Below are 26,058 nucleotides of genomic sequence, written 5' to 3' on the forward strand. Positions count from 1 at the left end.
TTATATAGTTATATTTTCTATCAACATGTATAAGCAAGCAATGACAGTAATTTGTTTTAAAACGTGTTCTTACCTGCCAAAATACATTCTTCAGTATATAAAAGTCCAATTCCAATGAAACCATAAATGTAATTAAAGGTATAAAATAACAATAAAGTGAAAAGCTTGGTGTTCTTAGAAGAGGGTAAATAAGTTCACGCACCTAGAACAACAAAGATAAACAAGAAATTAATTTACTGCCATTTTCAAATAATAGACATTAGGTCAATGCTGTATCAATCAAAACAAATTTTAGAATATTCTCATTGGTAGCTAATGAGAGATTATCTACAAGGTCAGTCTCAGGAGTCTTGTGGTAGATTTCTTAGTCTAACTCTTCAAATGGATAGTTATATACTTCCATTCACCAGAGAACTGTGCAATTTTTGATACATTGCCACATTACTTGTGGCATGTAATTAGTATTTTCATAAATGGTATTCCTACCACTGATGAAACCTGAGATAATTTTGGGTGATTCACAAATAAATATTTTTTGACTGCTAGATGTTTATTTTAATTTGCTTTAAGCAGGGAAAATAATCTTGTAGGTACTTGCAGTTTCACAGAAATTTACTTAAGACTGAAAAATCAGTCAGTGAAGAAAAATAATACTTAGATAATATTATAGTTGGTTACATAAGACATAAATCAGGGGGATCATACATAGGTTGATTGAAAACTCAGCAATGATAGAAGTGTTGCAGATATTCCCTCCTAAAAAGTTCATTTGGAAATAGTTTCACCTTCATTATGTAACCTCTCTGTGCCTCAGTATCCTCCTCTACAAATGGAAATAGAGTACTATTTCCATTGAGTTCCCTTAAGAATGAATGGATGAATGAATAAATTCAAAAGTTAATGAATAATTAATAAATACAAAGCACTGAAAAGACAGTCTGGAAAAAGATGACAGTAGGAATAGTGGTATTTCAGAAGACTAAGATTGTACAACCCTAGATAAGTACAGTCAATTCCTCCGTTAAAAAATAAAATAAAATAAAGCAATGGAGGGTAGGGGGTGTGATTCTGTTGTAGAGCAATTGTTTAGCAAGCCGAGGTTTCAATCTGCAATATGGGGATGTGGGAGTGACACAGATTATTAATTGATCACATTGCTATGCAGTTGAAATCACGAGTTAACAAATGAATACATTTTTCTTGTGTCTGTACTATATGATGCATGTTTTACCCTTAATCTGACAGAGAAGAGTAACCGTGCTTCAGCATAAAAAATAACTACTACCTTGGATAAAGAAGATGTGGGGTTTTTTTATAAAATGGAGTACTACTCACCTCTAAAGAATGATAAACTAGAGGCATTTATAGCTAAATGGATGCACACTGAAGCCATATTCTTAAGTGAAATAAATAAGACACACATGTGTAAATACTGAATAGTTTCTCTGGTGTGAAGAACTGCAAGAGTAAATGAGGACCAAAATGTATAGTACATAATAGAAAATAGGAAGAAATGGTCCAAAGGGGAAGGGGAACTAAGGGAGGTGGGATGGGGGAAAGGTAAGAAGGGAAGGAAAAAATATGAGAAGGAAAAAACAAAAACAATGTTTTTGTAAATAGGGAGGGATGGAGGGGTGGAGGGGTGGAAGGGAAGGGGAATGGGGAAAAAGCAAGAACCTAGATATATCATGTGCAGGTACAAATTTCCAATGATGAATGTGATCATAATGTATACCTAAAATGTACCAATAAACGTAATGGAATTTGAAAAAAAATAACTATTGCCTTTTTTCATAGATCTCTGCAACTGGTAAAGATAACAGAAGGGAAGAATCCAGTGTATCTACTGGGAAAATAAACCAGAGCAAGGTCCAAAGGACCCAAAAATGCAAATGAATTTTCTTCACTTCCAAACCACTGCTTTATTTTAAGATTTCCTCATGTATGTCTCCTTTATATTGTGTGTGTGTGTGTGTTTCCATTTGCAAAAATTTTTAGGGGGACTTCCAGGAAAATGGTGGAGTGGTAAGCAACAATCAGCCCCTCTAAGATTCAGAATCCAGACACTGGAAAACAACTTGGGAAAGAAAAAAGGGGGGAATAGATGCCTGGCAATCAGGAAGGATCTGACAGGAAAATTAAAATCTATAGAGAAATTGAAAAGACAGAACACAACACAGGAAGTGGAAGAACAATCTGTACTTTCTCCCTAGCTTCCAACTTGTGGCTCCCAAGAAAAGAAAACCAAATCTATAGAGACAAAGTGAAAGCAGGAGGCTCCAGAGGGCTTCAGGGAGAAACACAGCAGTGGAATGAACTGGATGATGCTGTGAGCTGCAACAGCAGGTAAGTGACTCCAATCTAAGCACCTCTCATACCCCCCAGAGAGACTTGGATCAGACATCATTCCAGGGAGAGGTTGACTGAAGCTGGGACTCAGAGCAGTCACGGGATGGCTTCAGTTCAGGCCTCCCAGTGTTACGTTTCCACAGTGACTGGATGAGGAACAGAGACCGCTAGGGTCAGGGAGCCATGGTCAGGCTGGCAAGAGACACCCTGAAGAGTTTAAACTTAAGAACGCAGGCCCCACCCCTATGTCCAGAGGCCACGCTCAGCCTGAATTGCTCTGGGTTTGAAAGTTGCAGAATTGGTGCCTTCACCATAATCCTATTGCCTGCAGGTGCCCGCAGTTTGTCCTCAGGATAAAATTGCCGTATTGAGTGGATATTTACTGTATACGATTTTTTTATTTGTCTTAGTTTTTTTATGTAACTATAAATCTTGTTTCTTTGTTAAAAGCAGCAAATTAATAGTTATCACAGTGTCATTTCCCAGTCTGTGCATGATGATATTATTATTACTGATTGTACTACTTTAGCCAAAGTGACATAGTTGTCATGATCAATTGATCTTCCTTGTATGCCAATACCAGATTATCTGGGGTTCATAAATAATGCTGTGGTCCAATACCAAAGAATTAGGTGCTAGGCCAAACAGGCTGCAGCCTTTCATCCCTAATAAAATGAAGAGGCAGGATCCTGGAACAGACTAAAAAGCCAGCCACATCTAGAAGACATCCCTGAAAAGTAGTCATTTCCTCTTGATTCTAGTAGTAAACAAAACAGATAAGTCCATAGCAAATTTTACCAAAATAAGGAAAGAAAAGACCCAAATCCATGTTATTAGAAATGAAAATGGCAAAATCAAAACAGATTCTGCCAAATTACTTTGAGAACCTGTATTCTAGTAAAATGAAAAATTGAGAAGAAATGATTTTTCTTATATGAGAAACTCAATATACAAAGTGAAAAATAAATGACAGACAATAGGAAATAAAGAAAGTTATCGTAATTCAACGTGGGCAATGTATTTGAAAGTATATCTTGTTTTAGCATAACTGTTTTACGTGTTTTATGGTTTTTGGCCTGTTACCGTGGCTGTTAATTTGTATGTCTGATAAGTAACTTTATAAGGATTTATAAGACAAATAAATAAGTATAATGCTGGCAAAAAATCAAGGATGAAGGGAAAGGGGGAAAAAAGGAATTGAGGTGTATTCTGTACATGTACCAGTTCCCCGCAATGAACATAATCATCATGTACTGCAAACATCGACTAACAAAAATTTTAAAATATTTAATAGCAGGTGAAATTACTTAAATATCTGTTCACGTTAAAACCATTTCACACATTTGGAGATGAGGTGGAAGTGGACCTTGTTTTTGGTATCTATCCTTTAATGTATTGTCTAATTTATTATAATTATATTATACAGTACCTCAACAAAATAGTAGGCCAGTTGTCCTAACACAAATCCTAATAGAGAAAGAATTGTCAAGACAATGAAGTCATGATTCTTTAAAAGCACCTTCAAAATACCTTTAAAAAAAGAGAATGTATGTCATTTAAACATAACTCATCATTTCAAAATGATAATTACCTGGATTTAATCATTACCCATTATATACTTGTAACAGATTATATTGTACCTCATAAATATGTACATCTATTGTTTCAATTAAAAATAACCTTATTAAAAGAAAAATGACACTTTACAGTTTTAAAACAATTTAATATTCACCCTCTAATTTCTGGTACCAGGATCAAACTCAGGACCTTGCACTTGTGAAGCAGGCGCCAGAACCACTGAGCTAAATCCCCAGCCTATTCACCCTCTAATTTTGAGCATTCTGAGTGTCACTTTTTTCACTTTTTTTTTTTTGGTACCGGGGATCGAACTCGAGTCCTTGCGCTTGCGCAGCAGGTGGTGAAACCACTGAGCTAAATCCCCGGCCCATGTCACATTATTTTTTTTTTTTTACCCTCTAAATATTTATTTTAGTGTTTTCTTTTCTAAAAACAAAGAATTCTTTAATCACAATAAAATGTTCGGAATTAGAAAGTTAACATTGCCTCAAAACTATCAAATCAGTAGACTATATTGTCTGAGTCTCACATTATTATAGATGAATAGTTAATGATTGTGACAAATACTGTTAAGTATAAGCCACATATAAAAAGGCATCTCTCACTGGTGAATTTTAAAAATACTGAGGCATCAGCAGCTTTCCATTTGCCCACCCAGTGACATGTTAGGATCACTGTGTAGGTGTCTTCCTAATGGACCAATGGTGAGATCATTTTAAAACCCAGCCTAATATCAACACATTTCATCTTGTATTAATAAATATTTGTTCTAGAGCTAAAACAACACATGTTCTATAATCTTCCTGAAAATCAGAAATTCTTTTGACTCTAACCATAAGGAAAATTGCCTTCACCACACAAGGAACAAAAGGCATTCATTATCTCTAGCTACATTTTCTTCCCTTGAAACCCTTAGGACTCTGCCCAAGATTATTCATTTCATTCTCTCCAGAGGCAATAATATTATTAATATTAATATAATATTGTGCTGGGGATTTAGCTCAGTGGTTCTGGCGCCTCCCTGCCAAGCACAAGGACCCAAGTTTGGTCCCCAGTACCAAAAGAAAAAAAAACCTAATATAATATTAGTTTATGCACAGGGTGAGATTCATTGGCATCCCAGATTCTGTACTTCTTGCCTCACAGCTGTAGGTCAAGCTAAATCAGTAAATGTTTATTCGATACTTCTTATATGTAAGGACAGGCAAAATGTTTTTTGCAAAACTTCTGCAATATCCTTTACTGATGGACCACTTGTTCCCATTTATTCATCATATTTCAGAACTAATGAAGCTAATAGTCATCAGCACCTTGGGAGTACCAAAAGGGACCAAGATCCTTACTGAGTATTTTAAAGACCTTCAAAGAGAACATTTTCACTCCCTGATCCAATAGGTAAAACTGAAGTTCTTTGCACATATTTGCCTCATTATTTGTTCATTTATATATAGTATTCCTAATTCCAGAAAAGAGCAGCTGACATTTTTCTCCAAATAAATTTTCTTTTGGGGCCAGGGATTTAGCTCAGTAGTTCCACTGCCTGCCTCACAAGCACAAGGTTCCGAGTTCGATCCTTGGTACCAAAAAAAACCACACCAAAACTAAATTTTCTTTTACAAGGATCCAGGAACTGTTCTCTAATCACGAGAGTTGAATTGTGGAATAATGCTGCTGTGTTATTGAATATGTTACTCTATCTGCATGAATACCATTCACTATCTCTTTTGAATTCTTAATCACTGTTTAGGAGGCCCTTACTAGTGAAGTTCCTTCTGGGAGCTGAGGTGGTTGGTTCATTGTCCTTGAAGAAAAATCAGATCAAAAGCCATTAGAAAGTGGACAGAATTAATGACATCAACTACATGAACTGTGAGTTGTATATCAGAGCTCTTTGTCTATTTGCCCCAGTTGTCTCCTCTCATCTCAGGTATTTGGACAGGTTAAGCCTTCAAGGCAGGCTGTGTAAGTTTGTCCCTCCTTGATACCAGAGAATCTCGGTAATATCTTTCTGGTTATATCTAACACATTGAATCGTAGGTATTTGCCAGTCTCCCACATGAGAGGACTCCATGAGGTTAAGGACTGGCTCACTCTCTTTATGTGCCTACCACATTGCCGTGCTCAGCAAACGTTACTGAATGAAGGGACAAAAATAGATACTATTTAAAATTGAATGAGGCTATACTGACAGAATTCACTTCATCTTGAAATTTCATTGGCCTCTTCTTTTGATGTAGTTGTGATCACTTTCTACATGCAAAAAAAGCTCAAAGGGCAGTGGACAGATAAATTTTAAAAACAACCACCTACCTCCCAAAACACTAATGGCACATATGAGCAGTGGGAAATTTTGCTTTGTTACAAGGTAATCAGGTGGATTTCCGCAAAGTAAATCAGATTTGGAACTGTCTCCTTGTGACCAAAAGGAAGTATTCATTTTTTTCCATTGTTTTTCCATAACTTGATGGATTCACATCTATTATTACTGACACCTTTACCACTTCAGACTAACCTGCTATAATACACAAAAAGAGAAACATGAGACCAAGACCCAATTCACCCATACTCCTACCTAAGATTAAACCACACAGATCTGAGCATGTCTCTTCTTGTCATAAGGCACGTGTTAATACCTCTTGCTCTACCTCTTGCCCCAAGAATATTTTATAGGAACAACAACAGCAGTGTTGATGTTTCTTCCTCATACTGCTACCTATCAAACAGGACATAGGGTATATTGATAATTGTACTAACTATTATCATGATGTGGTAATGATATGTCCCCACTGAACAGTGAGTTTCTCAAAGGCAAAGGCTAAATATTGACTTTTATTAAGGCTATGCACATAGTCTGTAGCACGATAGGCTCTTGATAAATATTTGATGAGCTAAACTCTGAGGGAAGAGGAGCAAGGATAAATGTTATGCTCCTCATTCTCTATGGGTCCAAATCTTTCTAGAATTCCATTTTACTACTCCAACCCCAGGACTCCTTTGTCTCAGCTTCCTCCAAATCAAAAATGACAAATGGGAAGCAAGGTCAAAATTGGGTCACAACAGTTAAGTGTGGGAGTGAGGATGGGTGAGAATAATCTAAAAGCAAAAAATAAGACTAAGGTTGAAGTTTGGTCACTGGTACCTTTGACTGAATTAGAAAAAGTCCCTCTTCCTCAGAGTAGCAAAGCCTGAAAACATGCACAATGCTTGGCACATGAATTATAGGCTGGATTCCAACCCCAGTGCCTTAGCTGGTGCCCTGGGTAGGAAACAAACTACACAAATGTATGTGGTGGTCCTGAGAAAGACTTGGGCTGTTCTATTTTTCCTTCTTAACCTCAGAACTCCTACAAATTTTTTAAGTAGCAGCAATACTATTAAAGTTCATCTGTGGTCCACCACTGTAATTGTTTGGTCTACAGGGCACAGTGATTTTGCTATGAAGCATGAAGTGGACTAAAAATCGACAAAACATTACATCTTCAAACCTTCACCTGTCCCTCAAGTAGCCCTTCATGTCCTCGGCTCTTCAAACTCTTCTAACCCCACATATTAACTACCTTTAAATCAAGTTCTCCAAACTACCAAGAGATGGTTCTTCCAAACCTAAGCTGCTTCTGAGTTGAAATCAAGGTGAAGGCTCTCAAAATCTCAGAACAAAGCTCAGCTCTGCATCTGTTTGCCAAGGACAGCACTGCCAACTAACACAAGGGGCAAAGCAGTTTCCAAGCCTACCTTCCATTGGTTTCTTGCCAGCCTGGATCTGTTCTGATTGGCTACTCCATTATCCCCACCACCAATCCAGAAGAAGCTGTTATCGACTTAAAGGGAAACCTGCATTTCTTAATGTTCAAGCTGTTATATACAACAACTGTTTTAACTGATTTCCCTTGCTGACATAATAGCTGAAATGGTCAAAGACATCAATCATGCAGGCAAAATATATATGTGTGTGTGTGTGTGTGTGTGTGTGATATATATATAAAATTTTTAATGACAACTCTATCCAGTTCAGCCCTAGCCCTGTTTAACACTGCCTTGTCTCTTCTCTCATTTTCAGTCAGTCTTTTCCAATTTTTTTTACTTTTCAACATCTCTCATTCCCCCTTTCCTCCTTCCCATTTTTCATTGATTTTGGTCCTCAATTTGAAGAAATAAATAGTGCCACCTATTCTCTCAGGGAGGGAAAATATATTGCCCTGCTGGACACGGTGACACACACTTGTAATTTCAACACTCTGAGAGGCTGAAGCAGAAAGATACCAAGTGCAAGCCCAGTTTGGATAACTTACTGACTTGGCAAGATCCTGTTCAAAATGGGAGATATATAAAAGGGATGGAGTGTAGCTCAGTGCAGAAGCCCTGGGTTCAATTTCCCCAGCACTGGGGGCAGGAGGACAACAAGCATGCATCCCCCAATTCTGTGATGCCTAACATACTTTTTGCCTCAAATCTAATTACCAGAAACATTTACAGTATGAATTTTTTAGTGAATATTAATCAACTTGTAGGTTACTTTCAAGGAAGAATTATTTTGTGACTAGGAAAAATCTAGTCTGTCATTCTTATGCTTCATAAATCAAGGTTGCTGCATATTCTTTTCCCCAAGGAGAAAGTCACAGCAGGAAGATTACTACACTTATTATCAATCTTTTCTATTATTTAGGTATTAGAAAAACTTTGATCAGGAAAAGTCCCAATTCCTAGATAGAAGTCCAGTTGACAGTTGTGTCTGACCCTGACCACTTTGGCATCAACACACCGGCCCCCAAAATATTCTCTACAACTTTTTTTTTGTTTTGTACCAGGGATGGAACCCAGGACCTTGCACTTGCAAGGCAGGTGGTGGAACCACTGAGCTAAATCCCCGGCAATCTACAACTTCATTTTTGTACAGAATGGTGTGGTTCCGTTAAGCCACTGGACCCGTTCCTATCAAATGACTGAGACTGTGTTAAAGAAAGTCACTCATAGGCTCTCTCCTGAGACACACATGCCTTATCCTTTCCCATTCGGCCTTAACTCATCTGATGGCCAATTTAACTGTGCTTTCCCCCATTTTCATCTTCACTTGATCTATACTAGTAGTCACGTTGATTTCTCTCAGGCATTAAGTTTGCACTTCCTCAAATCATTTTGCCTAATCTCCTTCCAGTTCTATGTCATTCCTGTCCTTCTACTGTCCCTCAGGTTCTTTTCATCTAACCCCTATAGGTAAGTCTCCTGTAGTTTCAATTTAAGTTTCAAAATCCAGATTCACCAAATCCTCACACTTCAGAAAAACTTGGATAAAATGTAGAGAGTCAGCCCTGGCTTACATGTAGTCCTCAAACCTAGAGATAGGACATAACCAAAATACAGAGACAAGAAAATTTCTCTTTGCCACAAACTTTCCCTAGAGCTCGTTTTAAAAAGACATAATAAATTTCTAGTTCATCAATTTTTGTAAAGCCAGCAGACTTTGATAGCTTTGGAGAGTTAAGGGCTGAGGCTGTCCCATGGGCTTCCTCTCCGCCCGCTCTTCTGATAGCAGATGATGGGACTGTGACTGAGGTAGGCACACAACATAGATGGCTGTGTAGTTTCCCAGGCCCCTAACACTATGATTGGCTCAGGAATGGGAGTGGGACTCAGAAAAGACCAATCAGATGATTCCTTGGGCAGATATACACAGTTACTGAGAGAGCACTGTTCTCTATTTGGGGTTAGCTGTGCTCATGGTTGCCTAGTGCACCTATAGCCCATCTTCCCAAATGCATGAAGAAAGTCCACTTAAGATCTCAAAGTTTCTATGAGGCATCATCTAGCTCTTAACAAATAACTCTAGAATTCCTTCCCAGCTTTTACCTCTTTCCAGAAGTTATTTCTTAGTTCAAAAACTTTTTTCCATCTAGAAAGGTTGTGAATGAGAAGTAGTTTTGTTTTCAAATCAAATACTGGCTCCTTTATGTTTCTTTTGCAGTTTATATGAAAGTTGAAATGTTTCTTTTCTCAGCTCATCTCTTTCTTCACATTTTACAAGCCAAGTCGCACTGGAATGCTCTCTGGAAATTCTCAGCAGGATCATTAAGTTCATTACTTAAATAATTGTGGCCAAACTTATTTTAATCTCATAACAAGGCCCTTTTTTCTTTCAGCTTCCAACATTTTCCTAACCGTCCTGTAAACTTCCACAGACAGCCTCCCAGAGGTTGTTAATACTCCACTTGAGGCCTGTAGCCTTTAACTCACACCTCCCTCTAGACCTTCCTGGCTTAGGCCTCCGTCCAGTCCCAAAGCTTGTGCCATCTATTTCAGGTTTTGTTACACTCATTTCTCACTCCTAGGTTCTAAAATGTGTATGTTATACACTGCTGTGTAACAAAGAAACACAAAACTTAGTAACTTAAAACAAAAACAATTATTTATTTAGCTCTCAAGTCTGCAATTCCAGCAGTGCTCAGCAGACAAACTTTGTGTCCACTCTGTAAGGCATTAGCTGGGTAACTTGACTGGAGATCCACTTTCAAGATGACTCAGTCATATGCCTGGCACATTGAGGATGACAGCTGGCTGGAGCCCAGCCAAGGCTGTAGCTTCAGATCCTTTCCATGTGGGTCTCTCCAGTGGCTGGAGAACGAGGCAGAAGCCACGGCACCTTTTATAATCTTAGTCTTGGAACATCACATAGAACCACTTTCACTATAGTACAGGCCTACACAGGTTCAAGAGGAGAGAACGGAGATGCATCTCTCTATGTGAGGAAGGTTGCGATCACACTGTAAAAAGCACATCTGAGAAGGGAGATGGGGCCATCTTGGAATATTAGCATGAAGACTAGGATAACTGTCAGTCTTTTACAAGATGGGTATTATGCTAACAATCTAACAAATAACAATCTGCCTGCTTTGCTTAGTCTAGAGTGGTAGCTTTCAAAGGCCGGACCATAGGTCAGTTCTGATTCATGACAAAAGTTCCATCATATACGGCAAAGTGAGGAAAATCAAATATAAAGTTCTATAATAAAGCTTAATTTTTCCATGTTAAAGGTAAGGTCTTACACTGAGATCCTATCTTCCCTACATTTTTGGCGTTAAAATGTCTTTTATTACATGATAATAGGTACTAGTTTTCTTAAAAGGGTATATCAATCTCCTCCCTTTATTTTTTTATATTTTTCTGATCAATGAAACCCAAAACTCTAAAGAATCACTTTCTAAAAGTTATCATAGCACTAAATTTAGCCTTTGACTGACTACCTCTCAACTACTGTGGATGCATTTTTTAAATTACTAGTAGGTACTCTGAATACTAATTACTCTGTAGAAGTTTACAAAAAGCCATGCAGCTACCCAAGTAACACTCAGACTCAAAGCATAAGGGAATTTTAACCGTCCTAGGTATCTATTAATTTTGTGCAACAATAGGTAACAACAAATACTATATCTCTCAAAAGGTTATAGATTTATAGATGTAAATAAATGTCAGATCCTCGCATCACCAGAATCTCTGAAAGAAGATCCAGAAATCCCTTGGTAATCACTAGGTTCACAGGCTTGAAAAATGATATGACATTCAAGATGAAGGCTTAGGAAATAGAAAGTTAGAAAACAGACACAGAGCCATAGTGTGGGATGTGTGGCTTGCCTGTTAGGGGGGTAGGAGTTGAAATGGGGCACTAGCGTAAGCAAGGTATAGAGATAAAGTTGGGAGACATTTTTATAAAGGTGAACAAGCTCTATGAATGAATGAAGAGGTAGTGAGTTCTATGAAGAAAGGTAGAACTAAAAGTGAATTTATGTAACTATTATTTACTTATTTACTATCTTACAGACTCTTTAGGTATAACAAAGTTGCTACCATTAAAAGGTTCACAATTCACATGCAGAGACAAACACAAACAATTAACCAGCTATTGGCACTAAGGGTGCCCCAAAGAAGAAATGATTAGTTCTTTGTAGTAATAGGGATAGAGAAGTGGAGAATTATGAATTGCTTCACCTGGGGGTCGGGACTGAATTTTGAGAGGTTCCCACAGCTGGGGGCAAGATGAGGAAGAGAAGCTGGTGAAGGGATTAGAAAAGCAGATTGTGAGAAAGTAGAGGTGTCGCGATTGGCATCAAGGTGCCACTATAAGAACTTTAACAAACAGAGCATTGGCAAATATATCAAGAGCTACAAAGAGTTTGAGGATAAATACTGAAAAATAAGTATAAAAAGGAGAGAGAGGTTGATTATAGAGGGTCTCTAGAAATGCCACAGTCTTATTTGGGAATCTTAGAAGCAAAATCCAGGGTTCCTTCCCTACTCATCAGGAATACTCACCTGGAAAGTAATGTTGTATTCAAGATCAGGCTCAGAAAATGCAGAATTAAGAGTAGAAATAACAAAAATGGCATCTGGCCTCTTCCTAAATTATTGCAGTGCTGAAGGACATTGGACTTCTAGAAATGTCCTGTATTAAGAAAATGGAGCAAAGATATCTTTCTTTGTACTTCTCCAAAAGCAACCAGAAGGCCTATCAGAGAGAAGGGTAAAAGTTATTGCCCTGTTCTTCTGCTTAAGGAAATTGAAACTGAATTGCTTGTACATTAAAAAAAAAACTCAAGGGCCGGAGATTTAGCTCAGTGGTTTCGCCGCCTGCCTTGCAAGCACAAGGGCCAGAGTTCAATCCCCAGTACCAAAAAAAAAACCCTCAAAACTTAAAACTTTGGGAAACATTTTAAATGGTTATCTCAAAACCATGGTTGAGACAATGTCAAGTGACAAAGTATCACTGAATTAGTCATTTATTTTTCCTCTTCCCTAAAATGAAAAACTAGCTTGCAGAGCAAAACAAAGAAGAGACAGTCGTAAAAACAAAGAATATCCTTTAAATATTTTCTTTCCTATAAAACTTTCCCAGAAAGTGACAAAGTAATAGAAGGTTCAGGGGCTTCATTAAATAAACCGGAAAAAAAAGACTTTCCAAATCACCAATAGGAAGCCAAGTATGATTTCCTAAACCCTAGGAAATAGAAAATGAAACAGGAAAGAAAATGTCATGGAGTCCGGTTATAGCATCTATATTGCCAAACCTACAGAATAGGACAAAACTTCTAAACATAAAACTATACAGATTTGTGTTTATTAATGTAGAGATACAAAGAGGTTAAAGATAAATATGGGTTTTACTCAGAGACTAGATCCAACTTACAGGTGGATTTTAATTTGAACATAAAAAAGTAACAGTTATAGCCTGAGGACCCTGATCTAAACAATTCTTAATATTTCCTTACTCCAGAATGTCATTTGTAAGATTTCTTTTTGAAAGCGCAAGAACAAAATTTTTTTCCTCTGGAAATAACCAAATATGTCTTTTTAAAATGGAACCCTCCATTTGAATAGAAATTTTTGTCTCAGTTACACAGAAAATCATGAGACTCTCTACGTGGTTTCTAAAGACCCCATGTGGTCTTTGCGAGTGATTTGTACCCAAGTGCTTTCCTGAAGGAGTGCCTGAAACTCATATGGGGCTGCACTTGGAGGACCAGAGACAAGACTGGGGTGTTGGCAGAAACACTCTGAACCTGGTAAAACCAAGCAAGGGTGACTGAATCTTGAACATTCGATATAATTTCATGTTGATTTTCCTGACTTCAATTGGCATGAATAGGTTTGTCTTTACTGATATTAGAAGAAAATGTGGCCTTTTACAAAATATATGTTCAGCAGAAGGTATAATCTTGATTTCTCTTCTGGCTATGGCTTAGTTTATAATAGATTTGATATTTTCGCTTGACCTGAAAGAAAAGAGATTTTTTAAATTACATTTAATTAGCTTGTGATAAAAAACAAAATGAAGCCAGTTTTTAAAATAATGGGGTCCAGGGATTTAGCTCAGTGGTCCTGGTGCCTGCCTCGAAAGTGCAAGGTCCTGAGTTCGATCCCCGGCACTCCCCCCCAAAATAAATAAATAAATAAATAAAATAATGGGCATGAAATAAGTATGTCCCAGCTGAAACCAGCCATTAGTTGAATCTTGCCGTTACTGGTATATCAGTTCAAATATTCTTCCCCATATATATATATATATATATATATATATATATATATATATATATATATATATAGCTATGAGATTATATTTCCCATATAATCGCTGTTATTGTTCCTAATTTGGCTATGGACCAGGATAACTGAATAAATTGCCGAACCTCTAAGTTTTTGTTATTTTATTGTAAAATGTAGGATCATTTCAGAGGTTCTATTAAGATCTAAATCTTACCTCAGTGAAAGTACTTAGAAGGGATGTAGTAACCGAGGGGACTTAGGAGGAAGGGCAATTTTTCTTCAGAGGAGAGAGGGAGGGAGAGAGGGTTGTTGAGCAAGGCCCATGGTAGTGGTGCCGGTGGGATTCGAATCATCTAACCAATAACTCAGGTTAATCATCTCACTCCTGGAATACACTGATCTCACTTTCTGAGTCTCCTCTCCCTCCAATCCATTTTATGAGAAAAGCCAGATTACTTAATCCCTCTTAATCTTACTTCATCCCTCTTCTCTTCTACTCTAAAGGCTTTTAATGATATCACAGTCCCCACAAAATAAAGCCCAAACTTCTAAGTTTACAATTCAGTGCTTTAAAAATACAATGATCACAAATTAACTTTGCAATCTTTTTTTTTTGGTACTGGGGATCGAACTCAGGACCTTTTGCTTGCAATCTTATTTTCTACCATGCCTTAATACAGACTTAATTACAATCAGCCACATAGGTACTGGTCACTTTCTTATCTCATATGTGATATTCTGTCACACTACCTACACTGGGTTAAATGTCTGAAACTTTTAAAATCCATGACCCCTTTTGATGAACCTAAAAATATTAGATACTAGATATCCAAATGCAAAACAAGGAAAATGGACCCCATCTCACACCAAAAAAAAAACTCAAAATGGATCACAGAGATAAATGTAAGAGTTAAAACTATAAAAACTCTTAGAAGAAAATGTAGAACTAAGTCTTGGTAAACTTGGATTGGGCAATGATTTTTGAAATATTAAACTGACAACCAACAAAAGGAAATTAAATATATTTGGACTTCTTCACAATAAAAATCATTTGTCCTTCAAAAGACAGTTAAGAAAATGAGGAGGGCATAGTGGTACACATAGATAACCAGCTTCTCAGGAGGCTGAGATAGAAGGATGGTGAGTTTAAGGCCAGCTTGGGAAGTATGGTAAGACTCTAACTAAAAAAATTTAAAAAATGAAAAGACAATGCAAAGAATGGGAGAAAATATCAGAATCATATTTCTGATAAGGGATTTGTATACACAATATATACAATAAAGAACTCCCATGATAAAAATACAACCTGATATAGAAATCAAAAATAAACATTTCTTCAAAAAAAATAAGTGACCAATAAACACACGAAAAGATGTTTATTAGTAATAATTAGGAAATGCAAATCAGAACTATAGTAAGACACCACTACTTACCCACTAGGATGGTGAAAAATATTTTTTAAAGACAGTAACAAACGTTGACAAAGACATGGAGAAATTGAAATCCTCATGTACTGCTTATGTGAATTTAAAATGTAAGTTTGTCAGTTCCTCAAAAGGTTAGACAAAAAGTTGCCATATGATCCAGCAATTCTTTTATTTATACAACAAAAAAAATGAAAATATGTGGCCACACAAATATCAACAGTTCTTAGCAGCATTATCCAGAGTAGCCAAAAGAATGGAAATCCAAATGTTCCCTGATGAGGGCCAGGGATTTAGCTCAGTGGTTCCAGCACTTGCCTCATAAGCGCAAGGTCCCGAGTTCATGTCCCGGTATCAAAAAAACCCAAGCCAAACACAAAACAACAACATGTCCATTACAAATGTTCCCTGACTGGGCCAGGGATTTAGCTCAGTGGTTTCGTCGCCTGCTGTGCAAGCACAAGGGCTCCAGTTCGATCCCCAGTACCAAAAAAAAAAAAAAAAAAATGTTCCCTGACTAATAGATGGATTAAATTTGTATCAATACAATGGAATATTACTAAGGAATGAAGGACTGATACAAGTTACAAAATGGAGGAACCTTAAACACATTATACTAAGTGACAGAAGCCAACCACAAAAGGCAGCACATTTTATTGTTCTATTTTTCAAATATTCAAAAGAGTCAAATTCATAGGGAACAAACAGATTAATCATTACCAGAGCTTGGGGGAGAGAGGAATATAGTGTCTTTTAGCAGGTGTAGGGTTTCTTTGGGGGGTAGTAAAATGAACTAAAATGTGGTAATTATATAACTTTGTGAATATACTGAATTATAACGCTGAAAATTCTTTTTCAAATTCTGCCTCTCTCCCAGGAGGACATTCTCTATTGAGAATCATTGGTCAAAATCAAAGACAGTAATCATAGAAAATGTAATGACTGATGATGACAATATCAAGATTGGTACTGGGCATTTCCTATAAAAGAATCTAGTTACTAGTTATTCCTAATAATGAAATGGGAGCTGTATCACAGGGTTAGTGCTTCTAACAAAGTTGATGCCTGCTTAAGAAGACTGCTAAAAACACAGTACCTTCAATAACATTGAACCTAATCCTCATCTTTTCTGACATTCAAACTATCTTTACCTAATACTTACGGGATGTAGCCATTTTTGTGAAGATAGGGGTCACAATATCTTCCAAGTGTTTTCTCTGCTCAAAAAGCTCATTAATGGAAGCTTCTGGATGAGTTTCCAACCACTCATTTTTTACACGGCATGCATTGAGGATGGTGTTCTAGGAACAAAAATAAAGAATTTACTTTCCATTTATTTACTGAAAAATAAACTCTACAGTTTCTCTATCAAGTGCTTCTGTGGGCATGGGAATGTTCTCTATCTGCTCTGCCCAGGGTAGTATCCATTAGATATACTCAGCTATTGAATACTAGAGATGTGGGTAGTGTGACTGAGAAACTGAACTTTAAATTTTATTTAATTTTAAATAATTCAAACTTAAATAGCCACATGTGGCTGGTGGAAACTAAACTGAAAAGTACTGCTCTGACATCAGTGGAAGGTGAGTTACTAAAACTCACCATCAAGATTCAAGAACCCTTGCACCAGTTTACACTTTCTCCCTAATTCTTTATTCTCATTGAACTCTGTCACAAAACAAAAGCTTGCAAAGGCTGGAAAAGAATAGGTACATGGTAGGAGCTGCATGCAACTCAATAGACAATGCTGATACTTTATTCCCTGTCAGATAGTTCACTGCAGGAAAAGTTCAAGAAATTTGAGAAAAGCTCTACTCCACTGAAAAGCTCGCCTTTTGCACGTGCGCAGTAAACTTCTGATGTCTGAAGATGTTTATAATACTATACCTCATAAATATGTACAAATATAATATGTCAATCAAAAAATTAAAAAGTAGAGAAGAAAAAGATGTTTATTGTACTATGGTTTATAAGAATAAAGAGAAATGAATAAATAATGGTATGTCTTCTCATGCTATTAAATAATGAGCAGTGATACATACAGAAGTATGCTGAAAAAAGTGAATGGAAAAGAGAAAACTATTAAGTTTGTTTTATATTTTTTTGTTTTTTCTGATTATTACTGTATGTATACATTTTCTTGTTCAGATAACCAAGTTTCTAAAAATTAAAGCTAAAAGGTTTTCTAGCAACTAGTTTAAAAAAACACTATTCCTTTGTACCAAGAAAATTTTGTTTTGCAGATCTAATGGCTCCAGTAGCTATTTTGATAGAACTTTTTCTATATTTTGTTTGTTTCACAAGAAATTTTTTGTTTGTTTGTTTGTTTGTTTTTGATACCGGGGATCGAACTCAGGTCCTTGCGCTTGTGCAGCAGGCGGCGAAACCACTGAGCTAAATCCCTGGCCCTCATAAGAAATTTTGTAGAGTGATTTTTAGATTCAAGTGCAATGTGTAATTTATCAAATTCTTAGACTTGCTTATTTCCTTTTAGCAATAGCTAATTCTCTTTCATCTAAATTATGTCAGAGAAAATTCACAGAACACTTTTCATGAAATAATTTAAAACTAAAACACAGGATACTTTGACCATATTTAATTCATGTACATCAAAATCAATATAGTTCACAGGCAATTAGATATGATAATATGGCAAGTTGGCTTTACCATTAGCTATCTTTATAGCTTCAACTTTTTCCCCATTATGGAAATTTTGTTATATTAAAAATATATAATATATGTATATATACTAGAATGCATAATGTATAGCTAAGATTTGAAGCAAAATAATGAAATGAGTAACAGTGGACCCTACTAAGCAATGAAAGAAACTGCCAGTAGTACTAACACAAGTTCTGTGTCCCTCCCTGTATTAGTCAGCTTTCTCATTGCTGAGACACAATACCCAACACCCAAAACTTAAAGAGGGAGAGGTTTAATTTAGCTCACAGGAGAGCTTGCCCGTCTTCAGGAGATCCAGTACACGATCAGTAGGCTCCAAGGCAGAAGCATCACGACAGAGGGCATGGCAAAGCAAAGCTGCTTAGTTCATGGTGGGCAAAAAGCAGAAGGAAGAGTGCCAGAGAGGACTGGGAGAGGAACCATATACAGTACCCAAGACCACAACTCCATGACCAATCTGACAAAACCAGGAGTATGCTTTACTAAACAGCTAGCCATTTCTTAATCCAGTGAAGCTGACATATCAAAATTAATCATCATAATCCACCCCTTCTCAATATCACCCAAACATATCTCCCTAAACCACACCTAATCTCCAAATAAAGACAATAGCAAGTTCACAATTCCACCTAACATAATACAACTATCCTGAGTACAACTGGAAATGCAATAATCCCTTCCCCAAAACCTCCACAGTTCCAGCATTTTTTTTAAAAAAAGTCCAAGTCTCCTCTGAGACTTAAGGAAAATTCTTAGCTGTGAAACTATAAAAATTAAAAACAAGTTATATAATCCCAAGGTACAATGCAAGAGTCCCATTCCAAAAGGGAAGAATAGGTAGATAGAAAAGAATAAGACCAAAGCAAGATCAAAACCCAGCAGGGCAAACTTTAGGTCCTGTAGCTCCATATCCAGGACACAAAGTCTAGAAAAGCAGATCTTGGCATTGTCCATGTGATGCTGGTTTGTCAGGCATGCAGAATACAAGAATTTGTAGAGTCAGGGAAGGTTCCACCTAGATTTCAAAGAAAGACCTGGGAAGGCAATCAAGGAGTCTCTATGAGGACATGTGTGAAGCAGTGGGAATGTACTGAAGGTGTTATGGAGACCCTAGGAAACTGGAGATACCAGGAACATGGAATATCAATTTTTCCTTTTTAATAAAGAATAAAAATACATTAAAATCCCAAAAACAGAATACTTGAAATTTACAGTTCAAATTCAAATTAGCAGAGTATTAGATATTTATAAAACTATATCTTAATATTTATATAAATAAAAATATTTATAAAGTTGCATGTAATTTTACAGAATTGACAAAAGAATGACTCAAAAATAGAAGAATTTTCCTTCATTCCTAAATGAAAGTATGTCCAACAGAAACTGTGAAGATTTTGAGACTTGGTACAAACACCTTATCTTTGTGTGCACAAAAGAACTAACATGTGACAAGGGCTCATCAGCCTACTCAAGACTGGAGCTGAGCCTGGGGCTATTGCTTCCTCCCCCACGTAACAGGGTAGTGACTTGGAACTTTGACCTCTGCCAGCATATTTTGCAATTCTAGAATATTCCAAAAATGTTGTTGAAAGATCTTCGCTTCATGTAGACCCTTGGGACTGTTCAACAGTCCAGCCTGTTTGGACCCAGTGGTTTTCAGTGTTACCTGACTTATTCTTTGGGAATAACTTGTGCTTCAGAAAGGCCAGACAACCCTGTTGAGGTTCCACATGCCCATCCTTGGGGACAAAGTTTAGCAAGGAGACAGTTTCCCTTACAGCCTTTAAGACATCAGCAGGTAATATCACCAGTTTCCAGGACATAAACCAGGAAACCATCAGACAAGACATCAGGAAGCAGAAAATGGACAAGGAGAAGATGGAGCATGGAGGCTGTGACCCAGCTTCTGCTAGGCAGGGCCCAGTAGCATCACTGCCTGAGTGGGTAGAGAGGCCTGGCCAACCTGTACTTTCTGGGAACATCACAGCAAGTGACATTTAGGCAAAGGTGCTAACACTATGGCTGTGTCTCAGCATGTGATTTGTGGTATAATGTAGGTGAACTTACAGTAAAGGATCTAGAATCCTAACGAGTGAATTAAAATATGGGCCCTACTAACTACTATATTAACAAGTTGACTCGTGTAATCTTGTGGAGATAATAGATGATGCTGGTTTGTTTAATATCCAATCAAATATATACATTCAAGAAAATATTTTTTTAACTTTTTAATTTTTATTAGTACATGTTTGCAGTACATAATGAAAAACCAACAAGTGGTACCCATGCTACAGTTTGGATGTTCAGTTGTCTTGAAATTTCCTCCAAAAGATAAATTAGTCCACCATCTATAATCTGAGTCTCCTGCAAAGTCTCATCATATAGCCAAAATGTAGACAAATTTTCTGCCAGAGTATAACACACATGGCCTATAGTACAAATACCAATGGAGTCTTTGTTCCCAACTGAAAGCTCCTGAGCCTGGCTTTTAGCATCCTTTTTTTTTTTTTTTTTTTTGGTACTGGGGATCGAACTCAGGACCTTGCACTTGTGAGGCAGGCGGTGGAACCACTGAGTTAAATCCCCAGCCCAACCATCCATATTCTTGTTAGCATTCTGGCCTTCTTTTTTTCCTGTACTGAACCCCAGGCCTTTTGCACTGAGCCACATATCCAGCCTTTTTTATATGTTTTTTTAAATTTTTTTTTGAGACAAGGTCTTGCTATTTAGTTCAAACTGTCCTTGAACTCACTGTGTAGCCCAGGCTGGCTTCAAACTCACAATGATCCTCCTGCCTCAGGCTCCCAAGTTCTGGGACTACAGGTATGTGCACCATGCCTGGCAGCTCTGTGGTCTTCTGAGCTCCAGCCTGTCACTCATAGGCTCTGCTTACTGCATTCTAAGGCTTCTCTAGCCCACATCTCACCACCTTTCCAAACTCCTCTAGCAGACCAGTCTGAAGGCTTCCAAACCACATGGTCAGGTAGTCACATCCACCACCCCACACCTCTGTACTGATTTTCTGTGTCAGTCAGCTTTCTTGTCATTGAGACACAATACCCCAAAACCACAACTTAAAAAAGAGGATTAATTTAGCTTAAGAGTTTCAGAAGATTCAGTACATGATCAGCAGGCTGCAAGGCAGAAATATCATGGCAGAAGGGCATGGAAAAGCAAAGGTGCTTAGTTCATGGCAGCCAGGAAGCAGAGCAGGGGAAGAGTGCGGGACAGGAATGAGCAAAGGACAATATATAGTATCCAAGGTCATGCTAGGCGTGTCTTAATCCAATGAAGTTGACATATCAAAATTAATGTTCATATTCTCCAACTCCCCACTGCCTGCCTCCAAGAGATAAGTATAATCTCTTAATAAACTTTCCTTGTATTTTTTCGGGTTTGGTGACAGGTGCCTATAATCCCAGAACTTGGGAGGCTGAAGCAAGAGGTTTACTGCAAGTTCAGGCCAACCTCAGGGCTACATAGCGAGTTCAAGGCCAGCCTGAACTACATAGTGAGACCCTGTCTCAAAAAAAACAAAGAAAAGAAAAGCTTTGTTTTTTAAAATAGTTTTACCCTCATATGTAGGTATCCCTAAATAATATAATGTGTTGTTTGTTTTTGACCTTTATAGAAATCCATGTAGTCTTTAGTGATTATTTTCCACTCAACACTATATTTCTAACATTCATCCTGCTGTCAGATCAGACTATCCCTTACCAGTAGTTTATGAAGGAAAGGACAGAGAGATGGAAGAAATTGGGGAATGAGAATAGAGGGCAGGAGGGAGGAGAGGAAACAGGAGGAAGGAAGAAGACTATCACCTACCTCTAGAACACTAATGTAGAAATTAAGATGTAAGACAAAATTCTCAAAAGACTTTCAGAACAATAATCACAATACAGTACCTTGTCTTCCTTAAGGAGCTTCCCTGGTCCCTTTTCTGAGTCAGTAATGGTTAAGGAAACTTTTGCAATATATTTTTTCAAAGCCAGTCTGGCATCTAAAAGAACAGGACACCAAAACACACAATGATAAAACAAAGATTTTTAAAAGCACTCAACTCTTTTTAAAGTACATTACATATCCAGAACTTTACAAAGATTATGTGTAAGACATTCACTGTGGTTGTTTTCGCTGAATTCCAGAAAAATAATGCTCAACCAGCACATCACATAGGAGCACTCATTATGTTCCTAGAATTGTGCTAAAATTTTTGAAGAACAAAGGAAATATAAAACATGAGACCTGATCCCAAAGAGAACCTATCTATTAAAATGTCTACTCTAAAGAAACAACAAAAAATATTTCCAATAGACAAACTGATCTTTGCTTTACTCTTAATATTTCACACAAAAAATTTTTTTAAGTTTTCTTCTTTTAAAAAAGTACTTAAAATAATTACATTCACAGTAATGTTATCACGAAATTTGTAAGATCTTTTTAAATAAAACTAATACTTTAATGAGAGAACTAAGACTCAAATAGAGGTGCTTACCATATTCCTGGACAGAAAAACTGAATGCTATAATTGTAGATTAGTCCCAAATTAATTTAAATGTTGATGTATTTGTTTTGTGAGGCTGCTACATTAAATAACCACAAATTCGGTGGCTTAAAATGACAGAAATTTATCCTCTTACATTTCTAGAGGCCAGAAATCTGAAATTTACCTAAATTGACCTAAAGGCAACATGTTGTCAGGGCTGGTTCCTTCTGCTAACTCTGAGGAGAGAATGTATTTCTTGTCTTTTTTAATTTCCAGTGGCTACTTAAATTCCTTGGCTTGTGGCCCCTTACTCCATCTTCACATATATCATTCTGATCTCTTCCATCAGCAAATCACCTTCTCTTCTTTGTCAAACCTTCTACCTTCCATTTATAAGGACACCATGATTACATTAGGGTCCCACCTGGATAATCCAGGATAATCTCTCAAGAATTTTAAGAAGGCAGCTCTTGGGAGGCTGAGGCAGTAGGATCACTGTGCGTTCAAAGCCAGCCTGGGCTACATAGTGAGACCCTGTCCTGTCTCGAAAAACAAAGAATCTTAAGAATCTGTGAAGCCCTTTTTGTCATATAGAGTAAGATTTGCAGGCAGGATTAGAACTTGGATATCTTTAAGAGCTGTCATTAACCCTACCACAGTCTTCCCGCTTGCTCCCTCAGAATTCACATCTATCCCAAATGCAAGATACATTCATTCCCCCAAATGTTACCACAATACCAACTCCCACCCAAACTCTCATTTAAATATCACAACTCAGAAGCCTCAAACCTTCAGCTCTACATCATCTAAACAACTTATAGGTGAAGGTATGGGGATTTAGCTCAGTGGATCCATGGCCTGCCTCACAAGTGGAAGGTCCTGGGTTCTATCCCCGGTACCCCCCCAAAAAAACAAAAAAAACTTATAGGTGAGACTTTTTGAGTATGCCATCCTGGGGCAAAATTCTTCTTCATCCATGGACCTGTTAAACTAGAAGAAACAAGTTATCTTCTTCTAAACAACAGTAGAACAAGAATAGAATTAGTTATAGACACTGCCATTCAAAAAGGGAGAGAATGGAAGGAAGAAAGGCATTACCAGTCCCAGACAATATGAAATACAACAAGACCAATTCCATTAGGTCCCAAGGTCTGGGAATAATCTTCTGTGACTTGAGACTCTGCCCTTGGGTCCTGAGCCTTTGCCCTGGGGACCTGAGGTTTCATCTGCTCAGTCATCCTTCCTTTCTCATGAAATGTATCATGTGCTTGCAACTGAATAGTTTTATTAGCCTGTTCCCTGCCTACACATGTTTGGGAGTCCAGTATCCTTTTTTCATCTTGTCCTCTCTTTGTTTGCCTAAAGCAGTGTTTCTTCTGGTATAACATTCTCAAAAACAAGGTGAGTCTCCTGGCACATCAGAGAGATTCACTTATTAAACAAGAGTCCCCTCCACAGGTCTTTCATGGATAATCTTATTTCTACCCCTGGCTTCTGGAGAGACAGCTGAGAGAACCCACAAGCCTCACTCCTAATGTCTGCAGCACTAGCAAAAAGACATCTCGCCATATTGCTGGCTTTCTCTCCAGAGCATACTTTCCTGACAGTGAATTTCTTAATTTTAGCTTCTATGTTAGTCAGATTTCTGATACTATAACAAAATGCCTAAGATAATCCATTTATGAAGAGAGGTTTACTTCAGCTCACAGTTTCAGAGGCTTTAGTCCATGGCTGGTTGGCTCTGTTGCTTTAGGGTCTCTGGTGAAGCATTATATTATAGAAAGGAACATGTGAGAGCAAAGCCATTCACCCCATGGCCAGCAGCAAGTGAATAGCAGAAGACAAACCTGGGGCCCCATTTGCCCCTTCAAGGGTACACCCCCAATGACTGGAAAGCCTCCCACTAGGCCCCACCCACTACAGGTTCCACAAATTTCCAAGAGCACCAAGCTGGGAATCAAGCCTTAACATATGGGGCTTTGTGGAAACTGTTCCAAACATAGCCGTGCCTTTTGTGATCTGGATAGGCTGAGACTTTTCCAAATCATCAAGCCCTCTTTCACTTTTGCTTAATAGTTCTTCCCTCAAGTTATCTCTTTCACAGTTTTCTATAAACATCAAGAAACAAATCAGATTAACCTTTCTTGCTTGGGAATCTCTTCAGCTAAATATCCAGGTTAATCCTTGCAAGTTCTGCTTTCCATATAATGGCAGGGGGACCAGGGATTTAGCTCAGGGGTTCTGCTGCCTGCCTCGCAAGTGCAAGGACCTGAGTGAGTTTGATCCCCAGTACAAAAGAAAAAAGACACCCACATAATGGCAGGAATATTACAGCTAAGCTTTCTGCTGCTATGTAAAAGACTGCCTTACCTGCAGTTTCCAATAACATGTTCTCCACTTTCTACCATTCTGTTTGTGATAATTTATGTGTTTTTTAATACAAAGTAGGCTTTCTCTACCGTGCTCCTCACTCCCTTCTGAGACCTCAACAGCAGTATCTTTAATGTCCATAGTTCTGCCAACAGATTGTTCGGGACAATCTTGGCTTTTTCTATCATGCAGCTTGAAATTCTTCCAGTCATCTAACCATTACTCAATTTCAAAGCCACTTCCACATTTGTTATAGAAGTGACCCATTTTCAGGTACCAAAATATATACAACTTTCCACGTCTCTCTGGTGGATTAATTAATGGTCAGCTTGCGTGGGAATGCCCAGCTGAACTGAATCAGCACGCTCCTGTGTGTGGAAGACCCACCTGAAGATTATTGCCACATAAAAGGAGAACGGGAAAGGAAGATTGCATGCTGCTGATTTTCCCCAGAAGGGCCTTGCTCCCGAGTCCTGGAGGCCTCCACTGCGGTTCCCCTACGGGGGCTGCCCTAGGCACCAAACAGCATCTCACCTCCCCCCTACCTCTACCCTCAGAAGGGCAGAAGCTGCTGAGCTTTGCCTGCTATTCTCTTCGGAGGGGCCCCAGTCTTCCCCTTCACCTGGGCATCATCTCCTGATTCTCTACATAGACTCTCTAGCCCTCAGGACTGGCCCCTTCCATCGGAGACTCCTCAGCCTTCTGATGCAGACTCATAGGGGACATTGCCTGGTCCCCAGGCCCTCAGCTGGAGTCTTTGGATCTCCAGCGCACAGAGAGATCTCTGCGCTCTTTTTCACTTGACTTTTGGGTGAATATTATTTTAAAAATCCTATAAATTATGTGTCCTGTATTAAACCTATTCCCTGGTAAACCCTACAACATCTGCTATAACAAATTATAACAAGGGCTGGGGATTTAGCTCAGTGATTCCGCCGCCAGCCTCGCAGGTGCAAGGTCCCAAGTTCGATCCCTGGTACAAAAAAAAAAGAACTGTGTACAAATTATCACAAACTTCGTGACTAAAAACAACAATAATTTATTCTTTTATAGTTCTGAAAGTCAGAAGTCCAAAATCAGCTTCACCACTGGAGGGGGATAGTTTCTAAAGGGTAAATCTTTGCTTGCCTTTTTTCCAGC

The 26,058-nt window shown here is 37.9% G+C and overlaps 2 protein-coding genes across 7 annotated transcripts in view; both read right to left on the reverse strand.

Moving 5' to 3' along the window:
* The window catches only part of Slc9c2 (solute carrier family 9 member C2 (putative)), an 87,663-nt gene extending 77,473 nt beyond the window's left edge, over window positions 1-10,190 (reverse strand). For 2 of the 3 annotated variants that reach the window (XM_087194328.1, XM_021265410.2), the window contains exons 1-4: window positions 7,485-10,190; window positions 6,238-6,442; window positions 3,779-3,879; window positions 74-202 (exon numbers count right to left, since the gene is read on the reverse strand). In XM_087194328.1, the coding sequence (XP_087050454.1) occupies window positions 74-202; window positions 3,779-3,879; window positions 6,238-6,385 (378 nt within the window). In that variant the 5' untranslated portion in view covers window positions 6,386-6,442; window positions 7,485-10,190. Of the gene's footprint in view, window positions 1-73; window positions 203-3,778; window positions 3,880-6,237; window positions 6,443-7,484 lie in introns of those variants that run through there. The other variant, XM_087194329.1, reaches the window with a different exon arrangement.
* A 119-nt stretch (window positions 10,191-10,309) lies between these two features.
* The window catches only part of Ankrd45 (ankyrin repeat domain 45), a 35,681-nt gene continuing 19,932 nt past the window's right edge, over window positions 10,310-26,058 (reverse strand). For 2 of the 4 annotated variants that reach the window (XM_004853419.4, XM_087194330.1), the window contains 3 exons: window positions 21,968-22,062; window positions 16,543-16,681; window positions 10,310-13,685 (listed from right to left, as the gene is read on the reverse strand). In XM_004853419.4, the coding sequence (XP_004853476.1) occupies window positions 13,657-13,685; window positions 16,543-16,681; window positions 21,968-22,062 (263 nt within the window). In that variant the 3' untranslated portion in view covers window positions 10,310-13,656. The remainder of the gene's footprint in view (window positions 13,686-16,542; window positions 16,682-21,967; window positions 22,063-26,058) is intronic. The other 2 variants (XR_015444521.1, XM_087194331.1) reach the window with 2 other exon arrangements.

Source organism: Heterocephalus glaber, unplaced genomic scaffold (assembly GCF_053883595.1).
Source record: "Heterocephalus glaber isolate CG9 unplaced genomic scaffold, H.glaber_assembly_v1.0 deba00001600, whole genome shotgun sequence".
NCBI lineage: Eukaryota > Metazoa > Chordata > Mammalia > Rodentia > Bathyergidae > Heterocephalus > Heterocephalus glaber.